The following is a 23,539-nucleotide window of genomic DNA, read 5'->3' on the forward strand; positions in this document are numbered from 1 at the left end:
TTTAGTGGCATGAGTTTATCCCTGCTTATCCCGCTTCCTTGGAAGATTGTGCATTTCTGGTTCCACTTTTATAATAACCAGCCACTTCTGCCACTGGCAGCCCCCACCTGTCCCACCAGGTTTTGAGGCGTTTGAGGCTCCACGCTAAGGTTATTTCCTACTCAAAAAAATTCTTTTACCAGCCGCCTCTTTATTCTTCTTTTCATCCAACTCATCCTCTTGCATTGCCAAGCTGCAAGCACCCCCAAAGAACTTTGCGGAATATCTCTCAAGATGGCCACCAGCAGTTTCAGTCCGCACAAATTCGTAACTCTAGTCTCCAGTGATGGCTTCGAGTTTGTTGTGCTTCGGGAGGCAGCCCTCGTCAGCCCTGCGATAAAGAGCATGCTGGATCCGAAGAGTATAGCAAATCCCTCTTGGTGCGAAACTTGAATCCCCGGGAAAAGGACTTACAAGTGTTAGGCCAATTCTCCGAGGCACGGAGCGGTCGGTGTGTCTTCGAAGAGATCAAGTAAGTCAAGAAATCCCGGTTATTATCCTTATTCGCGTTCATATGCATCGTCAGTGATGAATCACAAAATTTCGCTGTGTTCTTACTGACAGACCGTCAATACGGTCTGAATGACAGCCAACTACACTTGATCTGAGACACTTATTCCTTCAACTACCTATCAGCTGCCATTTTCAAACCCCGGGACTGACTTGGCCTCATAGCGGAATGGTGCTCGAGAAGGTTGTCGAGTACTTCCACTACTGGTACAAGAACCGACAGAGAGAAGACGTTCCGGATATGGAAATCCCCGTAGAACTCTGCCTCGAGCTCTTGATGGCTGCGGACTACTTGGGACTCGACAGTAAGGACACTAGCTGTTCCATCCACCACAACTGAAAGCTCACTCATGTTTCTCCTACCCGCAGAGCCGACCTAGGTTGTGCAACAACCAGATGAAAGTCGACTGCAGCGAGGTTAGGCAGTATGTTACTGGGTATGGGACGGGACCGGCGTTTACTGGCGTTATGATACCACCACACGACCATTACGATAATGCTTATTTCTAGGCCCAGGTAGAGGTAATGACTGACGAAGACTAAATGAATGAAATTGGATATTCATAACTAAACTCACTCTTTGCCAAGATAAATACGATGGTAAGTCCAACGTAGAGAGAGCAAAGCCTCTCAACCAACATAACCCATCTAAGCATATGCGTTCAACTCTTAACTCTTCCGTGGGTTGAATGTCTATATCGGATGGGAGATCAATATCATCCCCCGTCACTCTGCGTGGCTTGTGTTTCTCTGTAGAGACCATGCTTTTTAGGAGGGGATACATCTCTACTAGATCTACTAAATCTACTAGACCCTCTATAGTAGAATTATATTTTCTAATCAATTTCATTCATGTCAATCTATTGGTTGTGCGTATTTATGTAACTTCTTTTTTTTCATGTGGATAGTAATACAAATATCACCTCTCAGGGCACTTTATGATTTGAGCTTTATAAATACATTTTCCTCGGAAACCCGATCCTGTTGAGTGAGCAAAGTCGTGACAGATACATATAATTATAAAGATCCTCATCCGTAATAATTCTTTGCGAACAGATATTTGCGTGATCTAGCATCATTTCTTCCACCCACCCCGGGATCCCCCTCGACCACCACCTTGGCCTCTACCCCGTCCTCCTCTATTGGAACCACCTCTATGACCACCACCTCTTCCTCCTCTAGAACCCCCGCCGCCCTGATTAACCCTTGGTGCTACAGGCGACGGCCCTTTCTCCTTTCGCTCCGCCCTTTCCTCAGGGCTCGCGTCCCAGATATTTGGCACACCGACCAATTCGCAAAAGGCCGTGGTTTGAGGGTTCGTGTATTCGTCCGGCTGGTACTTGACCGTCTCAGGGTCGACTCCTGGCCGGTGTGGCGGAGCGGTGAGAGTAAAATTCCTAGGTACGTCTAGCTTACCGGTGCGGACTATATTCTCCTCTACCCAGACGCGCTCGCGATCTATCATTGGCTGATATGCCGCTTCACCCAAGTCAGGGGGCGTTTGAGCCGTAGGGTCACCTATGGTTAGATGTGGTGCAAAGACACGGGTTATGGCAAGCCACTCCGGATCGTATTGTAGACGGTAGCGCTGTTTTCGATTAGTCGATGGTGGAAACGTAGTTAGGTTTGAGGGGTCAACGGGTGTCGCAAAGCAAAGTTGAACGAACTTGCGTCCCGGTAGACATTTGTCTAATGCAAGGAAGCGAGTGGTGGTATTTGTTATCGTGGGTGGGACAGGTTGCCCCGGAATGACCTTAGGTTGGGACGGCGCCGGTCCGGCAAATGATGCTGGGAGCTGTGCGCGAAGTTCATCAGATACTCCGCCTACTGCGGTTGTGCTTGTGGGTTGTGTAGAGTTAACGACATCGGCAGATTTCGTTGGAGAGTGGCCGTCTTCGTCGTCCTCCATATCCAAGTCAATCTCATCGGGGTTTGCGACAGCCTCTTCCGAGGCGGCCGGTGCAGCTTCTTCCTGCTTCGCCGCCAGTTCATTAGAAGATGTCTCGGCGTCGTTTGGAGGTTCATATGTTTTGACAGCAGCAAATTTGCAGTGCAAGTGTGCAGAGAACCAGTACGCCGGCCTCAGTCTATCCATAACGTATGTAGCTGCCGGATTCCCTAGAGTGCCGTCAAGGCTCTCCTGCTTGAAATCAGGTTTCATCTTCCATAATGCAGAGGAATTGCCATGTTTCTCTATTTCCCTTGGCCAATCATGGCTCAATCCAATATCGACTTGCTCCCGGAGCAACAAGAGCTTGCGCACGTCGAACTCACGCACATGATAAAAGCTCTTGATATCGTCCTGATTAAAGGGTAAGCGCTCGTGATGCGGCTTGCGGTAATCGTAACCCTTCCAAATACCGCTCATCGAGGCAATCCGTACGGGGCCAAAGCGCAGCACGTTAGCAGCCCCCATATAATAGATATTTGGCGCGACCCAACCACCATGGTACAATTCCCACAGGTACGAGCTGGCTTCGTGGTTTCCAGCGATGAATATGGTCAAGTATGGTGCCTGTTTTTCACCGCTGTAGTATGCCGGGAAGTCCCCGAGCTGGCGATACTTGGGCGGCACCGCCATGACCGAGAGATCTGCTGCATTGCGAGCAGACTATACCTCTTGTTAGTTTTTACCGACCAGGTGAGACTTAGAATAGGATGATATATTACCTGGAAATCACCTCCAATGATGAGAAGATCTACACCATCCCATCCTCTCTGTTTAGAAGAAGCAGCCACAGAGGAATAGATGGCGTCGAGTGTGCCATGACCCTACACGGTTATGAATTAGATATGTGTACGAAGTATATCATAGTCTATTAGGAGTAAACTTACACAGCCCTCAAAAGCAATTCGGACACCGTCTTTTTCGTGCATATTACTCTCCATGGCTTTCCATTTAAGTGTACATGGAGATTTTGATTTCCTTGAGTAGGACTTATATCGAAGTTGGTTTCTTATGACGATAAGAGGTGCAAAACGACGCTGTGTTTTAGCGCCAATTGACACTAATGACGGTATTGCTCCCGAGCTCCATGGGGAACACCTGCTCGATATAATTAACATGGAGAGTTGCTAGGCTTTCTCGTTGTTGGTTCCAACTCACATGTATTGAACCGTTACAAACAAGACCGCAAAAAAAAAAAGTCTACCCCAGATAGGACGGAAGCTTGGGCTCATGTGGAGATGCGCTAGTGCGAGTTAGGTTTTAGGTAGGTACATACGTCATGTACCTTGCCCGACTCTTATGTAACAATACATAGGTACCTACCTAGGTACCTACACAAGCTAGATTAGCTGATTGGGTACCTACATGTAATTTACAGGTAGCCTCGGCCTCGACCTATTGAATAACTACAGGCAGGCACTGTCGCAGATCTTCTTATTAGGTAGGATATAGCGAGGCGCCTTTACTTTGAGGATACTAAACTTTATCATGGTCGTGGAACTTCAATGGTCTAACCCATCCTCATCCTCATCCACATGACAATACTCCACCTTACTACAATCCTTATTACATACTGCATACACATATTTACAGGATCCCCGAGTATTTGTGTACGGTATTTGTACCTGGCGTTCCATAGACGTAGCTGGTTTATTTGACATTGAATTTCGGCCAACAATATTTGTGCTACCTTAGGTACCTTAGGTACTTAAGAGAAAAGGGGGAGACAGGCAACCATGGCGAATTCGGTAACACCAGTTACCATCCAAGGGCGGTACTTTTGGAAAGGTAACCTGCGGGTAAGTCTACATCATTCTTCATAATATATCGAGGGTATAGGCTAAGTACCCGTACAATAAATGGTTAGTTCATTATGAACGGCGTCGTATACAAGAGCTATGGGCTATGCGCGGATATGCTGGCCGATGACCGCATAGAGGACCTCGAACATGCTATTCCACTGTTAAGACGACTCGGGATTAACACATTATTCATCTGTGAGTTGATCCTAAGAGCATTTTGTTTCCCTATACCTCGTTCCAGCCTTAGGAACAAGGCGAGATGGCGAGAACAAGGGGCTCACGACGGTAACCAGGTCATATCGATGAAACCAAAAGCCATAAAGCTTGCATGAACCTATTAGCTGAGCATGAGATATATGTTCTAGTTGTGAGTTAATTTCCCCCTATTTGCCTTCGTTCAATAAGACTACATATACCTACCTACCTCCTGAGGTAGTTATTAGTCACCCCTCTCATAATTAGATGTCTGCCGTACTCATATACGGAGGATGGTGATAGTCTATCGAATCGATTCCCCCCACCGTTTATCATAATACGCCTATGATGTCGTACACATCAAACTCCATGCAACGCTTCTTCCAGGCCGTTGAAAATCTAGCGAGCTACCCAAATCTACTGGGTTTCGCCATCCCCGACGACTTGATCAAAGATCTAGAACCAGTAGTTGCTGCACCTGTCATCCGCGCCATAGTGCGTGATATTAGACGGTATCTCAGCCTTCTCGCCGTCAAGAAACATCAAAGGGTTGTTCCAGTCGGTATAGTCGCATTGGGCATGAGAATCCCGCTGAGAGAACAATTCGAATACTGTTGTTCGGGAGATGATAACGAAACAGTCGATTTCTTTGTCGTAAGTGCCCATCTCTTTTCACAGTAACTGAATATAACTATATAGCTCTCATTACTAACCCGCTCTACCTTGCACAATCCAGTTTGACTACGTCTACTTTAGTCCTAAAATGACGATGCAGACATCTACAGACCCAGAGCCACTCAATATGTTCTCTAACACGCATATACCAGTATCATTCATATATGGCTGCAACCATTTGATGCCGCGTCGGTTCCTTGAGACCCGCACGATTTACTTGCACCCGGGCATGAGACGCGTGTTCTCAGGTGGTATCGTGTTCCAGTTCTTCGACGGGCCAAGCAAGGACGGCCTCGTGGCGTTGACTCAACGAAATAACGACAGGCTACGTTACGAAGAGACGATAAACTACCGGAATCTGCGCGATAGCGTGCACAAGGCTTTTCTACCGCTACCAGCTTCAATAATGGCTCGCTCCCGCTTCGTTGAAGCGGCGGCTATGTCAGGAACGAAGCCTGAACGGCCTGATCCCATTATGAATTTTCTGGCAATAAGACAGGTGCCTGCTAGCCCGGTGAACTGGACAGAGGCCGAGGCGCACATTATCGACGACAGCGAGTGGGTCGACGCGGGTAAGGAGTGGCTGGACCTGTCTGTTGAAGATCTCGCAGCCTCAATATGGGATAAGTTAAACATCGATGAAGCAGATGCCTAGATGAACGATTACGCTCCGAAGATTAAGTTGAGGAAGTTCTGGAGTATAGCGTTTTATCGGCGTTGGTTTTTATGTAAAGCAGTATCTCTTAACTGCAGCGTTTGAAGATAGCAAATCAAAATCATACGTTTTAAGTTAACTAACTAGTGATAATTGTAAGTAGAAGTAAAATGACAAGAATTATTGATGACAATTGACCCTGTTCACATGGCGGCTAAAGAAGCGCGGAAGTATAGCCTGCATCCATTTACTCAGCACAATGCATATCAGGCTCACACCCTTGATTAGGATTAGGATGATAGCGAGTCTTAAGATGTAGTAATAATAAAACACTTTTCTACTCCTGATAATAAACGCGGCTCCTAAACCCATTCCCCGAGCTATAAGCAGGTATCTTCATACTAAAATGGCAAATATTCAACCTATTTACATAACCTTCCATCAAGCGCTATTAGTCTGCGCATCTTCATTAGTATTAACAGCCTCCGCTTCGTACCCCTCGGTCTTCATATCGCGAAGTCCAAGATCCTCCTCTTCCTCCTCCGTACGCTCGTATTCCTCTGTCGTGATCTGGGGGTCGACCTGATCTGGGTCGACGGCTTTCTGAACGTAACTGCTAGCTAGCGGGTCGGTGAGGATGATAGTGAATTTCTTGTCGCCCTTGATGGCGGCGTCGATGCCCTCGAAGAATCGCGTCCATTCCGACTTATCGTTCTCGCTCAGAGAGTCGCCCCCTTCCGAGGTACCAGTCTCGAAGATCTGGCTGTGTAGGTCGTTGCGTACTTGCGTCAGGAGACCTTCGACGGTTGTGAATCGGCCACCCAGCGTTCCGGGGTTCACTTGGAGGTTGAGTTCGGGGGATTCAAGCGCACAGCTCTCGCTCTTGAGGATGTCTCGAGCGAGGTCTTCTTCGGTCTCGACTTTTAATGTGATCTTCTGGCCTAGTTTTGGTATCTCTCCTCCAGTCTTCACATCGTTGGACCGATATCCACAGTCAGCGCAGACAGTTGACATCAAGACAACAGACTTAAAGTGCGGGATATCCACCATCTTCATATTAGTTGTGCAAGGGTGCATGCATCCAGGACAAGTGGCCGGGAATTCGTACACCTGGTCTGGAATTATATCCTCATCCTCGGTAGATTGACCAGCGCCAGTGGTCGGATTCGCGGGGGCGAGTCCCAGTGCTTCATTCTGTTCCGGGGTGCGCACATATTCGTGTTTTTCCCATTTACCAACACCGTCACGCATATTAGGAGTAATCCAGGAATTTCCGGCCGGGTCGTCCACGGAAAGTCGGAATGGGAAGGACTCGCCCGCTAACATTGCTCGGCCCTTCTTGATGATCTCGTCGATCTTAGCATACACTTCTGGTGCTTGCTCCTTTCGCGCCTCTTGTCCAAGCTCGAGGTCATCCACGACCGTTCTTAGGAGACCCTCTACATTCGTGAGCTGTCCGCGGCCCGCGGGAACTTCTAGGTCGAGTTCAATGAACTTGACGGTAGAAGTGTCAGACTTGATCACCGTTCTTTCGAAGTCGGCCATTTCGGTTAGTCGCAGTAAGTAGCTCGACCCCTTGGGCTGGATGGTACCGGCCGACTGTATCTCGGAATTTGAAAAGCCACATTTGTCGCAAGAGAAAGACATGAGTATGACTTCGCGGAAATAGGGGATCGAAGTAAGAAGCATGCGTGTTATGCCCTAGATAATGTTAGTATAGAGATGGTTAAAATTGAATACATTTAGTGATAATACATACATTTTCATGGCAGTTCATGCACAGCGACTCGATTTCCTCGACAACCTTCTCCTCGTCGCCATTCGTATCCGCGACTCCATTTGTTCCAGTTGTTCCATCAGTAGTGGAGGCGAGATGTCCAGCTTTGTGGCCGATGGACTCGAAGAAGTCGGGCGGGGAAACAATGGTCGAGTGTCCTGGTTCGTCGACTGTAGGCATTTTGAATCGTATTGTTATTTTCAGCTCTTGTCGATAAAAAATTGTTTTGGTTCTTTACTCGTCGTCAAAATATAAATATATAAATATGTTGATCGACTACTTCTATTGTGTTTGACTTGAAATAAAAATCTGGAGGGGCAATTGTCGCGGTAGCGCGGGGTTATGACATATCCCACAACCCAAATCTTATCAGTGGCACACAGCACCACTATCGCCCGAGAGCTAGTGATTGCTAGCCCCTGTTGGAAGGGTCGAGAAGTCTCCTGCCACGGCAACTTTTTGTAAGCAATGCAGCACCTGATTGGTGTAATGTAATCCAGTACCTCAATACTAGGAGGTACCTAATGTAGATAGATCATTTTGACATGAAGTCGCTCAAACTCAAGCCAAGACCACTCTGAGATTTCGATGCAGAAGATTGAGCCTGCTGAAGCAAAGCTTGAAGGCCTTGTTTTCTACTCTTGGCCCTCTTCTTGCTGCTAGCACTTGCTGAGACTTTAGCTGGCTCGGAGGGTATAGGCGCATTGCGGTGAGCTGTGCCTAAACTCATGGACTTTGTTGGCTTTAGTAGACGACGCCCAGATATAGGCGCTACGGGAGGAAATACAATATCGGTGTACCGACCGCACATCCCACAAGTAAACTTCTTTCGACGATCGGCTATTGGTGTGCTCTTCCCAGTTATAGCCTTGGAGCTATCCTTCTTCCTTTTCAACTTTTTTCGCTGTGAGTTCATGTTTGTCTCTATCTTTAGCTCGCTTCCTTGGCCGGGGATCATGATATGTCCACAGGCACCGCACACATGTTGTCTTTGCAAGTCCGACTGCTCTAAATCATTGTGGAATATTAGCGAGTTCCGCCGCGTCATAAGGTACGCCGAGGTCTCAGGCGCCGTCTTCACGAGAAGGTGTGCGGCATCAGTGAGGAATTCAAGGCTTTGCGGTAGAGTCTCGCTTGTCATCTTGAAAATTGTGGTCGAATAGGGGTTCTTGTCGTCTTGTCTTTTCTAAGTCTTTTCTTCTCGGGGACCAGAAGAGTGGGAAATTTCGGAGACCCACTAAGGAACCATTTAATGCATATATTAATGCATATCTCTCTAATATGCATATATCACTATCTTTATGAGGATACCCATGTAGGTAACATAGAAAGGGACTCGTACGAGAAATGTGAAGTTATCATTCTGTTCATTCTGTTCATTCTGTTCATTCTGTTCATTCTGTTCATTCTGTTCATTCTGTTCATTCTGTTCATTCTGTTCATTCTGTTCATTCTGTTGTCATAACCATTAAATACCATTGATCATCACAAAAGAAATATCTCCGTCCCTTGGCATATACATATCGCATCCTAGAAACAACTATCCTCCCTGAGTCTCTAAATACTACCATCTACCAACTTACTCGTAGGTCGTAATGGCAACTTCGCGGCTACATAAGCCATGTCGATCATCTTTGCGGTATTGATCGAGTCAGCGCCGCCCACCCACTGTCGTGCTTCACGTCCACGGACTTTATTGACGAATTCCTCCAGCTGGTATCGGTAAGTCGTCCAGGAAGGCTCACCCGGTTGGTTAATGTCAACTTCTTTGAACGTGTAGGCCTTGATTGTCTTGCTATTCGTCCACTTCTTGATGGCGGTTCCAGACTTGTCCCCAATCTTCCTTGTTAGGAACTCGTCGTCTATCTGGATAGAATGGAAAATCGTGGGCATGACAAAATTTGAGAACTTGATCTTCCGTATGCGCACCACTTCCTGATCCTTGGGCACTTGGATGCCTACTTCCGCACTATATACCACTATAGGAATATGTTCCACGTAAATATTAGGCGACATGCGATCAAGGGGGGCTTTTAGATCGCCCTCCATCTCGCCCCGCCCGCCGCCTGGAAATTTATACCGCGCCTTGAAAAGCTGGTCACATCTCGAATCGTAGGAGGCTGCCTGAGTGAGGCATTCTTCACATTCCTCTGCCACAGCGCCAAACACGCGCGTAAGAGCGCTCGCCGTGTATGCTCCAAGATCCATGAGCGCGCCTCCTCCCAGATCATACTGGTATCTGATGTCGTCGGTGGCGAACTTCCACTTCGGAACCCATAGCACTGCTTTCGCACTAGAAACGTCGGTAGGTGAAACGTATGACATAAATGCAGTCCAAGCAGGATGGAAAGCATAATGCGCAGCCTCGAGTAGAACTGGCGCTTTAGGACTGTTAAGAATCGGATTCTTGAAGAGAGCCTCAGCTTCGGTTACATTATCCACTGACGGCTTCTCTAATAGAACGTGCTTCCCAGCTTTCAGGGCTCGAAGAGCCCACTCGAAGTGTAATCCATTAGGCAAAGGAATATAGACGCAGTCAATATTAGGGTTATCGAGCAAGTCTTCAATTGCCGATGCGTAGTAACAGTTAGTAATTGTTCTCAACGTAGTGAAGCATAAAACGTCGAAAATCATGTAGTTACCTTGATAGCTCGAAGACACCTCTTGTATTCCATGTTTCTGGGCATAGGCTTTTGCCTTCTTCGGATCTCGAGCGGCTACAGTCTGAACCACAACATCCGGATGAGTCTTTGCCGGGAGGATAAGAGCCATCGGTGCAATATCAGCGGCACCGAGGATTCCGAACCGGAGCGGACCGGCCGACTTGGGCGCTTCGGAAGGATTGAATGCCAACCAATTGCGTCGTGCGAGGCCAAATAAAGACGCCATTATCAGCGACTATCCTTCACTAATGAATTATTGGGAATGGGTTGAATCTGCAGCCTTCAGTTATAAATGTTATATTAATAAGAACGCATGTGATTCAGGTGAACCGCAACATATATCCGGTTGGTTAAATATCCGTAAAAGGCACCTACTACATGCCGTTTTATAGGCTAGGTATGTAACAAAGCTATAAATACATATGTAGGAATTAGACTAGTTAACAATGGGGGCACCTTGCTGATGTTACCTGCTCTACTACCTACCTAGGTACCCTTCTTCAGGAACTTGCACTAACCAACAAAACGTTAACTCGACCAACATCCTTCTCCAAAGCAAGTTGCGGCAAAACACTTCTCACAAGACAAGTAGCTAGTTAATTGGAAAATATCACGAGTCTCCACTCACACTCACAGTGGATTAAAATGAATACGATTACGATTTCACATAACAGAAACAAACTCAAATGGGGACATACAACTCTATGCTATCAATTGAAGATTATCGGCTCGCGCGCTAAATTTTATAAATGCCAAAAGGTATCCAAGCATCTAATCATGAGCATGCAGATTTCCGGCCTCTATATGCTTTTCCAATTACTCCTTCAACACAGGTATCAACTACCACTACACTGTAACGCGATGCACTTATAGGATGCTGCCGAGGATGCCACCGACGAGCTTAAGAAGGCCACCAACAACACCCTGGAGCTGACCAACCAGACCGTTGATCTCATCAGCAAGAGGACTGACGACACCACTAACAACCTTAAGGGCGAAGCTGAGGACGGGCTTGGCGACGGGCTCGACGGTAGAGAGGACAAGCTGAAGCTCAGGCTGGACAGCCTTCAGGACATCTACAAATTGATTAGTATCAAAACGCGTGAAAGGTGAAAGGTATAAAACATACCAGCAGGGACAGTCTTGGTGATCTGGTCAGCCGCAGCCTTAACACCGGTAGCGATGGAGAGCACGCCGTTCAATAGCTGAGGGACAGTCTTAAGCTCAGAATCAAGCAACTTGGGGATATCCTCAGTAACAAGAGGCGTGACATCGCCAACGATCTTGGTAACCTCGCCGGCAATGTTGAGGAGAGCATGCTCAAGCTGGGGGATCAGAGCAGAAGCGTTGATGTTGACGTTAACGTCCAACAACAAGTTGGCTAGGACTCTGTTAGATACTAAATCTGACTACAGTGATTACTCCGACTAAAACATACAGATAGACTTGAGTTCCACGTCAACGGAACTCTGGACAGTGCCAACAGTGGCAGTGGCAGTGGCGAGAATCTCGAGGGCACGAGCATTGTTCTGGTGAGCAGCCGGGGCGGCGATGGCAGAGCCAAAGGAGAAGGCAGCGAGAGCGATGTTAGAGAAACGCATTTTGGCTAGCGATGTGGTATCGACGGGAAGGGTATATTAAGCGGTGGAAAAAGCTGAGAGCTTGAGATGTCAAAGAGTGACTAAGTTGGAAAGTAGAGAGCGACTGTGTGAGTGAACCTGAAAGCTGATCGTTGGGATGAGGAATAAGAGAAAGTATCTGATGATGTTGACAGGTGATGGTAGATATATACTCCCCGAGGCTGCCGACTCGCCAACCCATCGCCCCTGAGTTTTGCATTCATCTCGGCCACGTTGATTCTACTATCATCCACTCTGGTACATAGAGTCTAACATCCCTTGTGATGTCGTCACTCGTCAGGGACTAGAATAGCGATGGATATTTCCTCTCTTCTCATTTTGCTAGCCAGGAACATTCAGGGTTAAACCTTGGCGAACATGGTTAGCACATGGTAGAACGGATACTAGCCGGATGGATTCAGCTAGGATTTGCGGTGTTTTCCACTTGTTTTCCACTTGTTTTCCACGACGAAGCTTGCTGTCGAATTACGGTCGAACCGTTTGCCATTTCAAGGAGAAGTGGATCTATCAACCGTGCGTTGCGGTCCAACGGGGCGGATACCAACCTAAGGGGTTATATTACCCCCGCATGGACTAATGTCACTGGTCGACGTGGTTGAAGAGACGATCACAATGTTACCTATCCCACCCCATGCCGAAAACTCCGTTGCCGGCCATCCTTAATCATTTACGCCAACGGAGTACGCGATATCAAAAACTCAACTCGTCTGTTCACTTCATCACGAGCTAATTGCGCTAGCTATTCGGTAGTGCTATTCGGTACTACCGAATCGGTAGTGCTGTTTAAGCTTTAAAGACCCCCGGCATGTTACAATCTGGTCGTGGTGAGGCCATACCACCGCATCATCGTGCAAAGCGAACTCAAATTGCTTACATAGTAGTTAAATGATATGCCCACTCCAATCCACTCCAGCTATTTTGACCCAAGTAGAGAAAGAAGCCATAGTGTTGACTATCAAACGGTCTAGTGAGCCGATCACAACTGGTTCCTGAAAGGCAAGCCGGGGGTGTCAAGATGGTCTGATAGCCCTGTAATGTCGGGAGGGTTATATTGGCCGGCACATGTTGATGCTGAAGGGTCTGAGGCAGCGCGGAGACGCTGGGCAGGTTGTCGCTGGCGATCTTGAGACTACTTCAATTCATGCTGATGCCACTTCATTCACCTACATACATACTCACCGACTTCGTTGCCGCTATTAGCTTCGTTTGCGGTAGCTATTGACTTTGATGGACACATCACCCACACACTTGCCCTGTCGCTATTAAGGCACCATACATAATACATAAGCTGCCCGGTGGTGCCGAAATTTGTGCAATTATATATTCCTAGTACTCTTTAATTGATAATGTGATTAATCCTGCGGAGTCGCAATAGTCACAATTCTCACCAAGCCTGTTGCGTGAAATAATAGCCTACTTAAGATCAGGTGGTATTATCACCAGCAAGAGATCCTTTCTTTTTTCTACCTTCAGGAATGACGTAAATGTTCGAAGTCCGGTTCATGATGTCGGGACTAATTAGTAACTATGCATGCGGCATGCCCGATGTTACCATATTTCAACAGAATTGGGTAAGGGCCTCTTTAGTAAATTTGAGCAAGGGGCAGACTCCTATTCTCCTATTCATAATACGGAATATTCTGTCGACATTTTTAATTGCTCAATGCCTTTCAGCTCACGACGAAATAAATAAATAAAAACCCTTCACTCACTGCTTAGAACTTCGGGGGATTGAACGAATTTTCTGCATGGATTCATGATCGAAGCCACGATGATTGTGTACGTTGAACTTATCAGTATCTCCTAAATTTGTCTACTTCTTAAACGAGCGATTACATCGCCTCAACAATGCCAGAAATTACATTTCGCTTCAATAGAAACACTCCTAATTAGACGAGCATGGGGCTTAAATGAAATACGATGTCCCAGAAATCCATGTAGTGATAGCAAAAGCTTTTTAATATAGATGTCTCTTGTATGGTAGCATCTTTGCGAGGTTTATGGAAGACGAGGAAGCCGGCTCAACTTTACGCTAGGTACCTAGATATCAAGAAGGTAGTCGCCATCAAATGTCGCATGAATCAATCATGACGCGTCAAATATCTCATTTTCTTGGCTTGATATTGAATTCCCTAACGAGATTCGATGTAGGACTCAGTAAATAGTCCTGTAATATACATTGCTTTACGCATAAACTCGTCAACGTAGGGGCGAGTAAAAAGATCCAGCAAAGTCTTCGCCAGCGGACAAATTCTTCGAACACGAGAATCAGAATCAGCTATACGCGTAGATCTGAGACATGTTGTGCCTTGGTTGTCAAGATTCTAGATGAGATATTTAGAACAAAGGATACTTTTAGTATGTATAACTAGCCGTAGGCTCCCATAGTTAACCTAGAGTTCCTCGCGGAACAACGAAGTTATTGCCTTGTTTCTTGCTCCACCGCATGACATTAGTATCGTTTCTAGGTCAAATTATCACCCGCTGGCTCGTTTATAAGATATCCCAATGGCTTAAAGATTTTATTTTCATCTTAGCAATTCATACCCGGTTCATATGTGATCCGCAACGCGGTCTACAATCAGAATAAGATGTTTAAATCATTCCATAGTCAAATTAAATAATTTAACCTAAGAGAAAAAAACCACTTGTCCTAGTTCGTACTATATTATAATCCAGTATAGCTTACGCCACCTTCGCCAGCATTTCATCAGTCCATGACCATAGCTCACGGCCTAACTCCTCACTCATCGCTGTCTTGTTCAATTTGCCTTGTACACCAACGGGCTTATAGTATGCTCCATTCACCAACTCATCTCTCTTCGCGCCTGCTGCCGCCCAGAGCTGGTTTAGACGACCTATACTCTCGTCCACTACGCCGCCACCTAGCATCCAGTTTGCACCATACACAAACGCTTTTCTCATCGGTGGCAAGTTATTTACTAGATCTGTGGTGACGACACCTGGGTGGATGGACACAGCCATGATCTTAGGGTACCGCCGCGCGATCTCAGCTGCGTAGATTATATTTGCGATTTTGCTCTGTCTGTAGGGATTTACTCCAATTAGTTCTTATAGATCGATAACCCAATATACTTACATTTTATCCAGACAAGATATATTTCATGCTCGGTCTCTGATAATTGAAAGAGGTGACCTACCCATAGCGAAGATTGAATCCCAACAAAGTCAGGTCTTCCTGCTTAGTACGAATAGTAGCAAAATCTATACCATTCTTCGGATGTGCTCGCCAACCAGAGGATGTAAGAACGACAACTCGCACGTCGGAGCCAGGTAAATCAGCAGTCCTCTGCAAGACAGGTAGGACTTGTTGAATGATCATGCCATGTGCTAGATGGTTGACTGCGAAGTGTATCTCGAAGCCATCCTCGCTTAGGGCCGGTGGTTTATCCATGATGCCGGCATTGCACCTATTTATCATTAGTTTAAAATTGATCTCCCTTTGGTGTACGACATTTGGAGAAGAAACGGAAAATGTAGCTAACATAAGAATATCGAGGCGGTCGTGAGTAAACTGAGCGCAAGCTTTCTTGACTGAAGACAGTGAGGTCATATCCATCTTTAAGAATGACATGCCCACGGATGGATTCGTCTTCTTTATCTCCTCAATGAGCGCTTCGCCGGCTTGTTCATTGCGGCCGGTGAAGTAAATATGGGTAGGGTCATGTTTTGCAAGGGCTCTAACTGAAGCTCGCCCAAGACCAGCAGTACCTTTGAATAGTTAGCTAAAACAGATTTTTGAAGTAAAACCAAGGACGGTAATAACATACCACCTGTGACGAAGATAACTCTACCCTGAAGAGACGGGATATCCTTGTCCGGGTTGAAGTTCACGAACCCAGATATCGCAGGCATGTTGATTGATGGTGCTTAGGATTTTATAATGTTAGAAAATTCCTAGAGGGCTTGTGATGATAGTTTGTTTCCGTGTCGATATATCGCGTTAAACTTATTAAGCTAGTAGTGAAATAGCTTATGGATAGATAGAACTGAAGACTTCTGTCTGCGAAGGATGCACTTTTATATACTATTAACTTCATGTTTGAAATAGTGCCCAAGTAGGAAAACTAATAGGCCATTACTAAAAAGAATGTGTATTTCTGTGACTACCTTACCTATACGGTTCGGCTAATAGATGAAAGTCCAAAGCTGTCGATAAGTGTAACATAAAATTGTAGATTCTAAACCGAGCAGGGATATATGCAGGATAAGCAGATGACAGATGCGCTATTCCCGAAATAGCCTAGCCTATTCCCAAAACTGCGGCCCTACAGCGCTAAAGCAACGTTCCCGGGGCTAAGATGCCCAAAATAGAAAGAAGAGGGCCAACTGTTTCCCATTCGGACGGTCCCTTGGTGCCGAGGCCGTTCTTTTAAGTTTCCGGAACACATATCATTCAACCATCCGCCGGTCTCTAATAAGCAGAGTGCATTAAAAGGTCTCAGTCTGGGACCTGGCCGCGATCGGGGATTTCAACCTTTTGATCCAATTCGCAGAATTCGCGACACGACAATATCAAATATCGCAGAATGGCTTTTAACGTGTCATCGATGGCACAGCTACGCGAGGTTAGGGTTCCCCTGCTTTCAAGGATGAAGGCCATTTTGATATTTGTAAATGTCAAGGGGAAATGTGAAGCTGATGGGTTTCTAGGCGCGAGTAGAAGATGATAACTGGACCGGATTGGCTAATGCAGCCGAAAGGAGGAAACGACAGAATCGACTGCATCAAAGAGCATGGCGTAGGTTGTTACATACCCCCCATATTAATTCAAAATCGCTTATAATTGCCATGCTTAGGTCGAAAGAAGGCAGCTCAGCGAGCATCTAGCGAACAGCATGAGTCCCATGAACAGGAGTCCCATAGACAAGCGAAGCCGTCTATGCCAGATGTAGATAGTCCTCTGGCACAAGAGATCATGAACCTCTTAAAAGCCGATCCACGCGTGCCATCCCATCTTTATACACGGCTCAGGCCCTTCACTTATTGGGAGGAGTTTCATGCGCAACTTAATGCTATAAATGAAGTGTACGGGATACCAGATCGCCCATGTTATAATCTCAGCCAACGACAAGACCTCACGCATGGTGCGAGGTATAATCTACCGAGCCCTAAACGGCAAGCGATCCCACCCATGATCCCATATCTCGATAGCCACGATCAGGTTAGAATCACCATCCCGGATTTTGCCTTTCCTATCTCGGCAGACCATCGGCTCCTTGTCTTAATCCAATACAACGTTCTTCGAGCGTTCATTACCAACATGTCTATCTTATCAATCCTCGACCGGATACCCCTCGAATGCGGCGCAGCTCTTAATATAAAAAACATACTTTCTCCTCCTAAGACTATACCCCCTAACTTTGAATCGACTCAGGTCCAGAAGCGTGTGGCGCATGATTTTTGGATAGATATTGTTCCGTGGGGTGGTATGCGGGATAATCTGATCCTGAACCACGGCAGGTATGATGAAGAAGATCTCTGCGTAGACATGGCTGGTGGACTGTACGAAGGGTTTGACGAGGTAGAAGCTAGGGGGTTGATAGTATGGGGAGAGCCATGGTCAGAAACGGGCTGGGAAGTTACCGAGGGCTTTGCGACAAAATGGTCGTTTCTGTTGAAGGGATGTCATACTCTGATCGAATCGACTAACAGGTGGAGGGAATCCAGAGGAGAAGAGAAACTGATTATTGATGTATGAGTATTTGTTTTTCATTGGGGTTGAAATATTTATGTAGTTGTATATGTAGGTACGCAGGTAACGATACGATAGACGATAGACGATAGACGATAGACTAGAATTCACGATCAACTGCCAAGGTAGAGGCTATGATTCTTCTCCCCAAGGACCTACGCCCGGGCCCTTATAAATCTTTCCGCCCTTCCATACCCACCCGATGGTCGCCTTTTCTTGCAATACCTTCACGTCATCGACCGGATTTTTCAATAAGCCAAGGATATCGGCCTCGTATCCAACTTTCAGCTGGCCCGTCTTGGGAGCCTGTCCCCTCACGGTCAATGGACCGTTGGCCGTCGCGGCCTTGATCGCCTCTAGATTGCTCAAGCCGGCTTGCACAGCGTAGTCCAATTCCATGGCCATATTGAACCCCGGTGCCGTATCAGTCCCTAAAGCAATTGGTACACCCGCCTTGACGGCTAACTTATAGGCAACGAAGCTATTTTTGCCACATAGTTGTGCCTTCTCCCACTGCTGCCGTGATAATCCCTTTCCACCTGACTGCAACAACAGTTCAACAATGGTACGTGTGGCAACATAGACAATGCCTTTCTCCTTAATCAGGTCAATGCATTCTTCATCGGCAAACGAGACATGTTCCACAGACGCAACACCCGAATTGACGGCTGCCAAGATACCCGGCTTCCCGTGAACATGAGCGGCCACAACACGGTTCTGTCGCGCCGCCTCCTCGACAATAGTACGAAGCTCCTCATGGCTGAACTGCGCGCACAATGGATCATCATCTCGAGACATCACACCCCCCGACGCCATCACCTTGATAACCCGCGCTCCACGCCGGATCTGCAAGCGCACAGCTCTTCGGCACTCATCTACGCCGTCCGCTATGATCGACGTGCCGGCCCCGAACTGCCCCGCAGACACGCTCGACACGCCAAGATTTAGAAGCACGTCCCCTGCCGGCAGCGCAAACACGTCCCCATGCCCAGCCGTCTGGCTGAGACACGAGCCCGCGCTGTACACGTTCGGCCCCACGATCGTCCCGTCCTCAATGGCGCGCGCGACTTCACATCCGTACCCTGCTAGGTCGCGCAACGAGGTATACCCCCGTTGCAACGCCTCCCAGCACCCTTTAGCGAGGCGCGCGCCGGCTGCGGCCGGGTGTTCGCTGATGATGGGCAGGTAATCGTTTTTCTCCTCCTCGCTCTCCCCGCCGAAGTGCGCGTGACAATCCCAGAGGCCGGGCATTAAATACGGCACCGAGTACAATTTGTGCGGCACTTCGGTGAATTTTGGTGGTAGGTCTGATTGCAAGCCGACCCATGCGATGAGCTTGTTTTCAATTACTAGGGCCGCGTCTTTGGTAGGTTGTCCGTCGCCGGGGATTAGTAGGCCTGTGGTAATGATGGTGAAGATTTGCTCCTTGGCGTCGTTGGACGGGGATGCATTGTCATCTTCACTTCTAGTCCGTATAGCGATGCCGAATCCTGTAGAGAAGACGCGCTTTGGTAGGGCCTCGGGCTGAGGTTGAACTGCACGCCGGGTCATTTTGATTTCATCTCTAGAGTCTGCTCCTGCCTTCTTGTTGGCGTCGGCGCTGAGATATCGCTCCTGATAGGAAGGAAACCTAGGTAGGTTAGTGAAGCGAAGAAATGCGTTAAGGCGAGTCCCATTGTGGAAATTCAGGGGTAACTGAACATATAGATAGGATCGGTAAGCAAGACCTATTATCTTTCTGGGTATGTAGCATTGGGGTAGAGATAAGCTATTGGTAAACGATATCACTGATATAGACAGGGTCTCGTGATCTTTGGAAATAGCACTAATTTGATACTGACTGCATAAAACATAGAAAGTAACGTCAATCTAGGTGCATTGTCTTCTTTTTCGATGTCCACTTTGTGGTATGACAATGGTCTTCAGGGAAGAAAGAGATAAGACAATTGTAGCTGACTGAAGATATAATTACATTGTTGAATACGCATTGTTTACTTGTTTATAAGACGTATAAATAACAATGAACAAAACCCTTAATATATTATTTGCCCTTAGGTTAAAATCCTATCACGTGTGAAACACTGGAATAGACTATTGTAGAAGACGACTTGACAACATGGCCTTAGATGGTGGTGAATGGAGCCCAAGAGAGCTGCTCTATTTTCAACTGAAAGACGAGCAGACAGCAACAGGATCGGCACAGCAATGCGCTATATGTGAATCCCGTTACCAGCTCAGTTGTACACATCTCTCAGCTGAGAAGTGCGCAACGTTGAAGGCATTAAAGGTTGTAGCTGCCGCCAAAGACGAAAAAGGCCAGGACATAGTCCAAGTCTACGAGTGTGGGCATACCTGTCGTAATCACTACCGTGTCAGATCTAGCAATACCCAGGAGAAAAAATATCGTAAGGGGATGTGTACCGAATGCTTATGCGAATGGGTATGGGAAAGACGGATGATTCGTATAGGTAAGGTAAAGGGTGTCACACGACCACGCCAGGACAAAAAACCGAAGAAAGGGGCTACCGGTAAGTCGACAAGGAATCCAAGGAATCTAAGGAAGCCAAGGAGGCCATTTGGAGTATATAAGAGATGGATTATGAGAGGCCTTATGCTTGGAAGACGGTGATCAAGTAGAAATAGGCCCATCCTACTCTAAATAGTAAGGAAATATAGCCATTATTACCAGTTTAAAATACATATATGTGAATACTAAATTTTGACTTATTAAAGTGTCAATAAGTTATTTGTAAACGTGTAATAGGTACCTAAATTATAATTACTTCCGTATTCCAACTACCTACCTCCAGATAGATACAGCGCCTCCTTTTATGACTCCGATAAGGGGACCTAATGCAAGTGTCTTTCTATACCCCTAGTAGGAAATATCGGTTTCCCCTTAAGAACAAGAGCGTAATGCATCTACTCTTGCCTCTCTAATGTGCTCTTGCATCTTTAATGTGAAAAAGTGTGACCCACAGCGGTAGATAAGTCAGTTAGGCACCCGTATAAAGCATAACCTACGCCGGTCTTTACGGCTACACCTGCACTTGCACTTACGTCTCCATCTTATCTCGTACCTTATCGGCGCTTGTGAGGGAAAGTGCTACTCAAGGAACATGCCCAAGGAACGTACCTAAGGTATGTACTTTAGGTATTTAGGTAACTAAGTTATATACAGGCCTTGCAACTTCCTTCCGGTTTGCGTTTCGCGGTTGCCCCGTTCGTTGCCCGGTTCGTTGCCTTGCGGTTTTCCTCCCACCAATTTTATTACTTAAATATCTACAACTCCCGTCACTGCTTGTTAATTCCAAACCCTTTCCTTTCACGCCGGAATTCATCTCGTCAACTTACTGGCGCCGTCAATTTTCTAGTTCGTTCCCAGGCTTTCCCTTTCGGGACGGCTTTCGTCAACAAAGTTGACACAAACTATCTATAAGTCAATCCCTAAACCACATCTCTTTTACTATTACGCGTCGCCGACTTCTTTTACTATTACAAGTCGCCGACTTCTTTTACTATTACAAGTCGCCGACTTCTTTTACTATTACGTGTCGCCGACTTCTTTTTACTATTACGTGTCGCCGACTCCTTTTACTATTACGCGTCGCCGACTCCCACGTTGCCTGTTGTTTCTTGCCTCTAAACATATGCGACAAGAGCATTTCTACTTCTAGTTGCGTACTTTGGTGATATCACTTTACATCACTTGTCGACGTGAAGTAAGACACGATGGCCGCGTCAAGCAGCAGCCTCATCAATATTGGTGATCCAAATCATATTTATGCCGTCCTCACCCAAGAGAATCATCATGATTCTCCCCTCTTCAAGAACATCCCTATAGAGGTATGTGCGCTCTTTCTGACTCCAATCTGTGCGAGAACTAGTGAACTAACATCGTTTTTTAAGATTCGCCTCATCATCTACGAATATGCCGTAGCCATCGACAAGCCTGTCCGACCAAGGCAGATGGCTCCTCGCTCAAACAAGTTTGTATGGGGCAAAACCGACAATGATGGTAGGAGTCGCTTCACCGGGGTTGTCTTGAAATCGGATGAAGAACCTCTAGTAGTTGTTTCTCTTAGTCGCACCTGCCGATCAATCTATCGAGAGTTAGAAGACCATCCCGTCTTCTATCGCGTCAACAGATTTGAATTCGACTTTGCCCAAGATTTACACACATTCTTGGCGGCTATTCTCCCTAAACGTCTGGCCATGATCCGTACCATTCGCCTTATAACTGGGGAGGCTCTAAACCCTTGGGCGGAAGACTGGGGCGGACAGGTTAGGCCCGCACCACACGTTGCCCTCCAGCCTCACAATCGGCCTCCCAACAACCACATTAATCATATCCTGACACTTTTGAGTCGATGCGATGATCTTAGAGAATTATCTCTTGTTCTTCACCAGAACGTTGACTTTGGCGGCATGGAGTCTAAGCTCTATGGATGGGATACACTGGCGGATGGTTCTCATGAAGCACCAGCTTTTATCAACCTGCCCATCTTCGATGTCTTCATGCGCTTCTCCCTCTATGGAGAAGAGTTCCATCTGAAAAAGGCCCTTGGTCGTTCAGAGCTTCAGCAAGGTCCTCAGGCAAGGAACTACCTTTCTGCCATCGTTCGTGGTTGTAAGTGAAATTTCCATTTTCTTTACCTAGTCAGTTTACTTTGCCCTTATTTACCAACCTCATTTTGATGATTTGTTGTCTCCAAAGCAATTTCCTTAGGCCCTGACTTTTTTTAATGGCGGGCTCTTTTCTTGACCTAAATCTGGTGGATTTTGCTAACCTTTATATGCTGTAGTGGATGCTCGTAAAAAGGCTTTTGCACTAAAAGGTAAAAGCGATGAAGAGAAAGACAACCATCCTCAGTGGCTGAAAGACATGGCCAACCGAGCTGCGATCAATGCAGCTATTAGAGCTGCACCGGTTGACTTCACGGGTGGAAACCGTATCGCACAGGATATGCATCTCATGTCGGACACAGTTTCATCCCGCACCAGACGCAAGGGCCAGGTTGTGAACTCTTTTGGAGTTGTACACCGCGAGGTACCGAAGTATACCGCAGACGGGCAGGTAGCATGGACTTACCTTAAGGTAACAGGGATCCGCTGGAACGATTCGGGAGAGTTGGAACTTCAATTGTTGTGGGAAGATCCTACTAGGGACCGCTACGACTCTTGGGCATCATTTCACGCCTTCCCAAAGGACCGTCAGGGTGAGGAAAATATCATCCGTTTCTTCAGGAATACTGCAACAGGGCTATATAGAGATGTAGAAGCCCATCTTCGAGAGGTGCATTCCATTCCTTCTCCTTCGGACGTCGCCAAGTTCGCTGGCGGGTTGAATCATTTTCTTGACAAGGACACCATGTTTGCCGAAACGACCCAGACAGTCAGACAAAGGAGAATCCACATATGGAATCACTGGATCAAAAGATGGGACCGGTACGTAGCTCGACTAGAAAAGGAGCTTGATAAGAAGAAGAAAGAAGCTGCTAAAGCAGCAGCGGCTGCGACTGAGGATTCGAAGAAGGCGAAAAAAGCGAGAAAAGGCAATCAGAAGGCCATGAAAAAATCGGCAAAATGAACCATGAATGTTGATTGAAAGACCGTATGGTCGGTCATTGGTCTCTTGGAGCACGTCACACGTCACACGAAGGAAAGCAACTGAAATCTGTCAAGTCTAGTGGCTATAGCACTGGCAATCATAGCAACCACTCAATATCTAGTGATGGTTGGAACAATCTGGTATCTACCTCTTCAACAGAGGAAGTAATGAAGAACAAGCCAAAAGGAGGGGAAGCAGTGTGAAGGAGGAGGTGTTGATAGGGAGAGGACAGAAAAGGAGAAAAGGAGAAAGGAGAAAAGAGGAAAAGGAAAAAAAAAATTGAAAAAGCAAAATTGAAAAAAAAAACC

General features: G+C 46.7%; 11 protein-coding genes across 11 annotated transcripts; 4 read left to right on the forward strand and 7 right to left on the reverse strand.

Annotated features, from left to right (window-relative positions):
* Positions 1-45: 45 nt before the first annotated feature.
* Positions 46-1,408, forward strand: F4817DRAFT_336655 (POZ domain-containing protein). Its single transcript, XM_049303200.1, has 4 exons — positions 46-400; positions 463-511; positions 715-854; positions 919-1,408. The coding sequence occupies exons 1-4, from the start codon at positions 274-276 to the stop codon at positions 927-929; spliced, it is 327 nt and encodes a 108-aa protein (XP_049159477.1). The 5' UTR covers positions 46-273; the 3' UTR covers positions 930-1,408.
* Positions 1,409-3,680, reverse strand: F4817DRAFT_336658 (lariat debranching enzyme, C-terminal domain-containing protein). Its single transcript, XM_049303201.1, has 3 exons — positions 3,385-3,680; positions 3,220-3,321; positions 1,409-3,160 (listed from the first exon to the last, which is right to left on the reverse strand). The coding sequence occupies exons 1-3, from the start codon at positions 3,613-3,615 to the stop codon at positions 1,625-1,627; spliced, it is 1,869 nt and encodes a 622-aa protein (XP_049159478.1). The 5' UTR covers positions 3,616-3,680; the 3' UTR covers positions 1,409-1,624.
* Positions 3,681-3,844: 164 nt separating this feature from the next.
* F4817DRAFT_336663 (glycoside hydrolase family 72 protein) lies at positions 3,845-6,019 on the forward strand. The gene is made up of 5 exons (XM_049303202.1): positions 3,845-4,296; positions 4,365-4,494; positions 4,593-4,666; positions 4,798-5,148; positions 5,231-6,019. The coding sequence occupies exons 1-5, from the start codon at positions 4,234-4,236 to the stop codon at positions 5,822-5,824; spliced, it is 1,212 nt and encodes a 403-aa protein (XP_049159479.1). The 5' UTR covers positions 3,845-4,233; the 3' UTR covers positions 5,825-6,019.
* A 25-nt stretch (positions 6,020-6,044) lies between these two features.
* Positions 6,045-8,029, reverse strand: F4817DRAFT_99560 (zf-ZPR1-domain-containing protein). The gene is made up of 2 exons (XM_049308135.1): positions 7,584-8,029; positions 6,045-7,525 (listed from the first exon to the last, which is right to left on the reverse strand). Exons 1-2 carry the CDS (start codon positions 7,779-7,781, stop codon positions 6,266-6,268), a joined length of 1,458 nt encoding a protein of 485 aa, XP_049159480.1. The 5' UTR covers positions 7,782-8,029; the 3' UTR covers positions 6,045-6,265.
* F4817DRAFT_99425 (uncharacterized protein) lies at positions 7,578-8,945 on the reverse strand. Its single transcript, XM_049308133.1, has one exon. It carries the CDS (start codon positions 8,740-8,742, stop codon positions 8,137-8,139), a length of 606 nt encoding a protein of 201 aa, XP_049159481.1. The 5' UTR covers positions 8,743-8,945; the 3' UTR covers positions 7,578-8,136.
* Positions 8,946-9,026: 81 nt separating this feature from the next.
* On the reverse strand, positions 9,027-10,831 carry F4817DRAFT_336667 (NAD(P)-binding protein). Its single transcript, XM_049303203.1, has 3 exons — positions 10,751-10,831; positions 10,244-10,657; positions 9,027-10,162 (listed from the first exon to the last, which is right to left on the reverse strand). Exons 2-3 carry the CDS (start codon positions 10,488-10,490, stop codon positions 9,159-9,161), a joined length of 1,251 nt encoding a protein of 416 aa, XP_049159482.1. The 5' UTR covers positions 10,491-10,657; positions 10,751-10,831; the 3' UTR covers positions 9,027-9,158.
* A 26-nt stretch (positions 10,832-10,857) lies between these two features.
* On the reverse strand, positions 10,858-12,068 carry F4817DRAFT_99440 (uncharacterized protein). The gene is made up of 3 exons (XM_049308134.1): positions 11,703-12,068; positions 11,394-11,645; positions 10,858-11,340 (listed from the first exon to the last, which is right to left on the reverse strand). Exons 1-3 carry the CDS (start codon positions 11,863-11,865, stop codon positions 11,132-11,134), a joined length of 624 nt encoding a protein of 207 aa, XP_049159483.1. The 5' UTR covers positions 11,866-12,068; the 3' UTR covers positions 10,858-11,131.
* Positions 12,069-14,478: 2,410 nt separating this feature from the next.
* F4817DRAFT_336671 (oxidoreductase) lies at positions 14,479-16,075 on the reverse strand. The gene is made up of 4 exons (XM_049303204.1): positions 15,696-16,075; positions 15,411-15,636; positions 15,066-15,335; positions 14,479-14,950 (listed from the first exon to the last, which is right to left on the reverse strand). Exons 1-4 carry the CDS (start codon positions 15,778-15,780, stop codon positions 14,590-14,592), a joined length of 942 nt encoding a protein of 313 aa, XP_049159484.1. The 5' UTR covers positions 15,781-16,075; the 3' UTR covers positions 14,479-14,589.
* A 13-nt stretch (positions 16,076-16,088) lies between these two features.
* Positions 16,089-17,689, forward strand: F4817DRAFT_99573 (uncharacterized protein). Its single transcript, XM_049308136.1, has 3 exons — positions 16,089-16,493; positions 16,579-16,666; positions 16,725-17,689. Exons 1-3 carry the CDS (start codon positions 16,455-16,457, stop codon positions 17,624-17,626), a joined length of 1,029 nt encoding a protein of 342 aa, XP_049159485.1. The 5' UTR covers positions 16,089-16,454; the 3' UTR covers positions 17,627-17,689.
* Positions 17,690-19,361, reverse strand: F4817DRAFT_99574 (amidohydrolase). The gene has a single exon (XM_049308137.1). It carries the CDS (start codon positions 19,169-19,171, stop codon positions 17,753-17,755), a length of 1,419 nt encoding a protein of 472 aa, XP_049159486.1. The 5' UTR covers positions 19,172-19,361; the 3' UTR covers positions 17,690-17,752.
* A 1,991-nt stretch (positions 19,362-21,352) lies between these two features.
* Positions 21,353-23,455, forward strand: F4817DRAFT_365195 (uncharacterized protein; the record flags this gene model as incomplete). Its single annotated transcript, XM_049306839.1, has 3 exons — positions 21,353-21,466; positions 21,530-22,250; positions 22,426-23,455. The coding sequence occupies 3 exons, from the start codon at positions 21,353-21,355 to the stop codon at positions 23,208-23,210; spliced, it is 1,620 nt and encodes a 539-aa protein (XP_049159487.1). The 3' UTR covers positions 23,211-23,455.
* Between the last annotated feature and the right edge of the window lie 84 nt (positions 23,456-23,539).

This window comes from Daldinia loculata (genome assembly GCF_022478755.1).
Source record: "Daldinia loculata strain CBS 113971 unplaced genomic scaffold F4817scaffold_22, whole genome shotgun sequence".
Classification (NCBI taxonomy): domain Eukaryota; kingdom Fungi; phylum Ascomycota; class Sordariomycetes; order Xylariales; family Hypoxylaceae; genus Daldinia; species Daldinia loculata.

Excerpts from the sequence above, each read along its gene's own strand:
- F4817DRAFT_336655 (XM_049303200.1), top strand. The coding sequence starts at position 274 with ATGGCCACCAGCAGTTTCAGTCCGCACAAATTCGTAACTCTAGTCTCC. Across the intron at positions 401-462 it reads GAGCATGCTGGATCCGAAGA|GCCAATTCTCCGAGGCACGG; the intron begins GTATAGCAAATC and ends TACAAGTGTTAG. Across the intron at positions 512-714 it reads TGTGTCTTCGAAGAGATCAA|CGGAATGGTGCTCGAGAAGG; the intron begins GTAAGTCAAGAA and ends TTGGCCTCATAG.
- F4817DRAFT_336658 (XM_049303201.1), bottom strand. The coding sequence starts at position 3,615 with ATGTTAATTATATCGAGCAGGTGTTCCCCATGGAGCTCGGGAGCAATA. Across the intron at positions 3,322-3,384 it reads GAATTGCTTTTGAGGGCTGT|GGTCATGGCACACTCGACGC; the intron begins GTAAGTTTACTC and ends ATAACCGTGTAG. Across the intron at positions 3,161-3,219 it reads TCATTGGAGGTGATTTCCAG|TCTGCTCGCAATGCAGCAGA; the intron begins GTAATATATCAT and ends CAAGAGGTATAG.
- F4817DRAFT_336663 (XM_049303202.1), top strand. The coding sequence starts at position 4,234 with ATGGCGAATTCGGTAACACCAGTTACCATCCAAGGGCGGTACTTTTGG. Across the intron at positions 4,495-4,592 it reads GATTAACACATTATTCATCT|GTCATATCGATGAAACCAAA; the intron begins GTGAGTTGATCC and ends GACGGTAACCAG. Across the intron at positions 4,667-4,797 it reads ATGAGATATATGTTCTAGTT|TCTATCGAATCGATTCCCCC; the intron begins GTGAGTTAATTT and ends GGATGGTGATAG.
- F4817DRAFT_99560 (XM_049308135.1), bottom strand. The coding sequence starts at position 7,781 with ATGCCTACAGTCGACGAACCAGGACACTCGACCATTGTTTCCCCGCCC. Across the intron at positions 7,526-7,583 it reads GCATGAACTGCCATGAAAAT|GGCATAACACGCATGCTTCT; the intron begins GTATGTATTATC and ends AACATTATCTAG.
- F4817DRAFT_99425 (XM_049308133.1), bottom strand. The coding sequence starts at position 8,742 with ATGACAAGCGAGACTCTACCGCAAAGCCTTGAATTCCTCACTGATGCC.
- F4817DRAFT_336667 (XM_049303203.1), bottom strand. The coding sequence starts at position 10,490 with ATGGCGTCTTTATTTGGCCTCGCACGACGCAATTGGTTGGCATTCAAT. Across the intron at positions 10,163-10,243 it reads GGTGTCTTCGAGCTATCAAG|ACTTGCTCGATAACCCTAAT; the intron begins GTAACTACATGA and ends CGGCAATTGAAG.
- F4817DRAFT_99440 (XM_049308134.1), bottom strand. The coding sequence starts at position 11,865 with ATGCGTTTCTCTAACATCGCTCTCGCTGCCTTCTCCTTTGGCTCTGCC. Across the intron at positions 11,646-11,702 it reads CGTGGAACTCAAGTCTATCT|CCAACTTGTTGTTGGACGTT; the intron begins GTATGTTTTAGT and ends ACAGAGTCCTAG. Across the intron at positions 11,341-11,393 it reads CACCAAGACTGTCCCTGCTG|ATGTCCTGAAGGCTGTCCAG; the intron begins GTATGTTTTATA and ends ATCAATTTGTAG.
- F4817DRAFT_336671 (XM_049303204.1), bottom strand. The coding sequence starts at position 15,780 with ATGCCTGCGATATCTGGGTTCGTGAACTTCAACCCGGACAAGGATATC. Across the intron at positions 15,637-15,695 it reads AGTTATCTTCGTCACAGGTG|GTACTGCTGGTCTTGGGCGA; the intron begins GTATGTTATTAC and ends AACTATTCAAAG. Across the intron at positions 14,951-15,065 it reads GGATTCAATCTTCGCTATGG|ACAGAGCAAAATCGCAAATA; the intron begins GTAGGTCACCTC and ends AAATCCCTACAG.
- F4817DRAFT_99573 (XM_049308136.1), top strand. The coding sequence starts at position 16,455 with ATGGCTTTTAACGTGTCATCGATGGCACAGCTACGCGAG. Across the intron at positions 16,494-16,578 it reads CGATGGCACAGCTACGCGAG|GCGCGAGTAGAAGATGATAA; the intron begins GTTAGGGTTCCC and ends ATGGGTTTCTAG. Across the intron at positions 16,667-16,724 it reads ACTGCATCAAAGAGCATGGC|GTCGAAAGAAGGCAGCTCAG; the intron begins GTAGGTTGTTAC and ends TGCCATGCTTAG.
- F4817DRAFT_99574 (XM_049308137.1), bottom strand. The coding sequence starts at position 19,171 with ATGACCCGGCGTGCAGTTCAACCTCAGCCCGAGGCCCTACCAAAGCGC.